This window comes from Gracilinanus agilis, chromosome 2, assembly GCF_016433145.1.
Source record: "Gracilinanus agilis isolate LMUSP501 chromosome 2, AgileGrace, whole genome shotgun sequence".
NCBI classification, from domain to species: Eukaryota; Metazoa; Chordata; class Mammalia; order Didelphimorphia; family Didelphidae; genus Gracilinanus; species Gracilinanus agilis.
Genome location: NC_058131.1, coordinates 508,201,073 through 508,202,913, shown reverse-complemented (window position 1 = coordinate 508,202,913; position 1,841 = coordinate 508,201,073). Strand labels below are relative to the sequence as shown.

Sequence of the window (1,841 nt, the reverse complement as noted above, 5' to 3'; positions counted from 1 at the left end):
CTGGCATCCCTCCCAACTCTGAGCTTCTATGACCGTGAGAATAGGACACATTTATATGCTACGACTTTGCAAGTGTCTCCTTAATAGAGGTCTGTAACTATCCAATACTGGGTCTCCTGGTGAGGCTGAGCCTTAGGATGGAAGGAGGCAATGGAGAAAGCCTGTCCTCAAACAACCCCGCCTTACCGTAATCGAGGCAAAGTCTGCTAACTGCAGCTGGTTCCAGTTAGCCGGTAGGAATACAGACAGACCCAAGCTGTAGGAACGAACCGGCTCTTGCTGACGCCCCAGAAAGCCCTCCCAAAGCACGGAGTCCTGCTCTCAGTACCTGCAGCTCTCAGGGAGTCCGTCCCTTCCTTGGTCCCTGGGACCGAAGGGCCTGAAAGTGTCCTGCTTCTGCTTTCCGCTGACCCGGGCCCCTCACGTCCTCTCCACGAAGGGCACGAATGCCCCAACCCGGCTTTTGACCAAAAAAGCCAACACAAAATTTGACCAGCGAGGGACAGCCTCTTCCTGAAATCCCCCGCTCACTTCAATACAGGAAGTAGAAATAACTAGACACTGAAAAGGCAGGTCTCAAAGTCTCTTCCCCACTTCACCAGGTCTGCGCTCCTGCTCTTCGGGCCCCGGGGCTGGGCGGGGGAAGCCGAGAAGGACGTGTCCTGCTGAGTGAAGCTTGGGCCCTCCCTGCCAAGGGAAAGGGGGAGAGAGGGGTGAGGAGCGCGGAGGAAGGGGGGAAAGGATGCGGATTTCTTCTCGGGGGAAGCCGAGGGGCTGCTGCCTGCAGGAGGGACTCGGAAAGCCCTTCTGAAGTGTGAGTTACCCCCAGTGACTTGGCGAGGATGATGAAACCGGCGGGGGACCGAGGAGTCGGGGACCACCCCGGGTAAGCCTTTGCAAACTCTACCCGGGGAAGAAATGAGAGTAAGGTTTGGGGGGAGGGAGGGTTCGCCCTCCAGACTTTTGCAACAAAAGGCTCTTCCACAGGTTCCCAGAGGCAGCCTCCCCGAGGAGGCTGGGTGGAGGCTCCCTTCTCTTGTTGGGTGGAGAGATGCCCGGGGCAGGACGTCACTGGGCATCCTGCTGGCACGATTCCTGGCTAAGTGCCCTATGGCATGCCTTGGGTTCCCCAGGGGGTTTGCGGTCGTTAAGATAGCCATCTGGAGGCCTGGCGGGTGGGCAGCGGGCTAGTGGGAAGAGGACCCGGGCTCTCCAAATCCAATGGAGGACTCATTTCCAAAGCAGTCCAAGTCCCTCGCGTGAGAGACCTTGGGCTTCCCAATTTCTCCTTTCCCCGCAAGGTGAGGATGGAGGAATGGAGGGAAATAGGACCTTAGGGGCTCCCAGGTGATTCGGGTCGCTAGGGCTCCCCGGGAGCTCTAGGAACCGTTTCACAGTCTGCCTGGAAACCCGCCTGAGTCGAAAAGACCAGCTCGGAACCTGTCCATGTTTCCTAAAGCAAACAATCTGGGAAGGGCAATGGCTAGGCTTTGGTAGACTTTGACACCAGCTTCCCAACGAGAAAGGCCCCCAGAGGCGCAGCGCCGGTGTCTGTTAACTGTCACACATCGGAGCCTGGAAGGCGGGGAATGAATAGAGCCGCGCAGTCCTAGGTGCCTACGTGGGCTGAGCTGTGCAGCCACGGAGGCCCCTGAGCCTCCTCCTTCGGAGTCTGCCCAGCCAAAGCTCCTACCGTCCTGGCTTTGGGGGATCCCGAGGGTGGAAGACTCAACCTCCCTGGAGGGATATAGACGAACTTTGGGAGTTTGTTGTCTGCCCTGCGCAAGGGGAAAAAGAGGAGGAGGAGGAGGAGGAGGAGGAGGAGGAGGAGGAAGAGGCAG

General features: G+C 58.3%; 1 protein-coding gene across 1 annotated transcript in view; it reads left to right on the top strand.

Annotated features, from left to right (window-relative positions):
- Positions 1-750: 750 nt before the first annotated feature.
- The window catches only part of RIN3 (Ras and Rab interactor 3), a 177,943-nt gene continuing 176,852 nt past the window's right edge, over positions 751-1,841 (top strand). Inside the window, exon 1 of the mRNA XM_044659998.1 lies at positions 751-886. Coding sequence (XP_044515933.1) covers positions 843-886 — 44 coding nt within the window. The 5' untranslated portion in view covers positions 751-842. The remainder of the gene's footprint in view (positions 887-1,841) is intronic.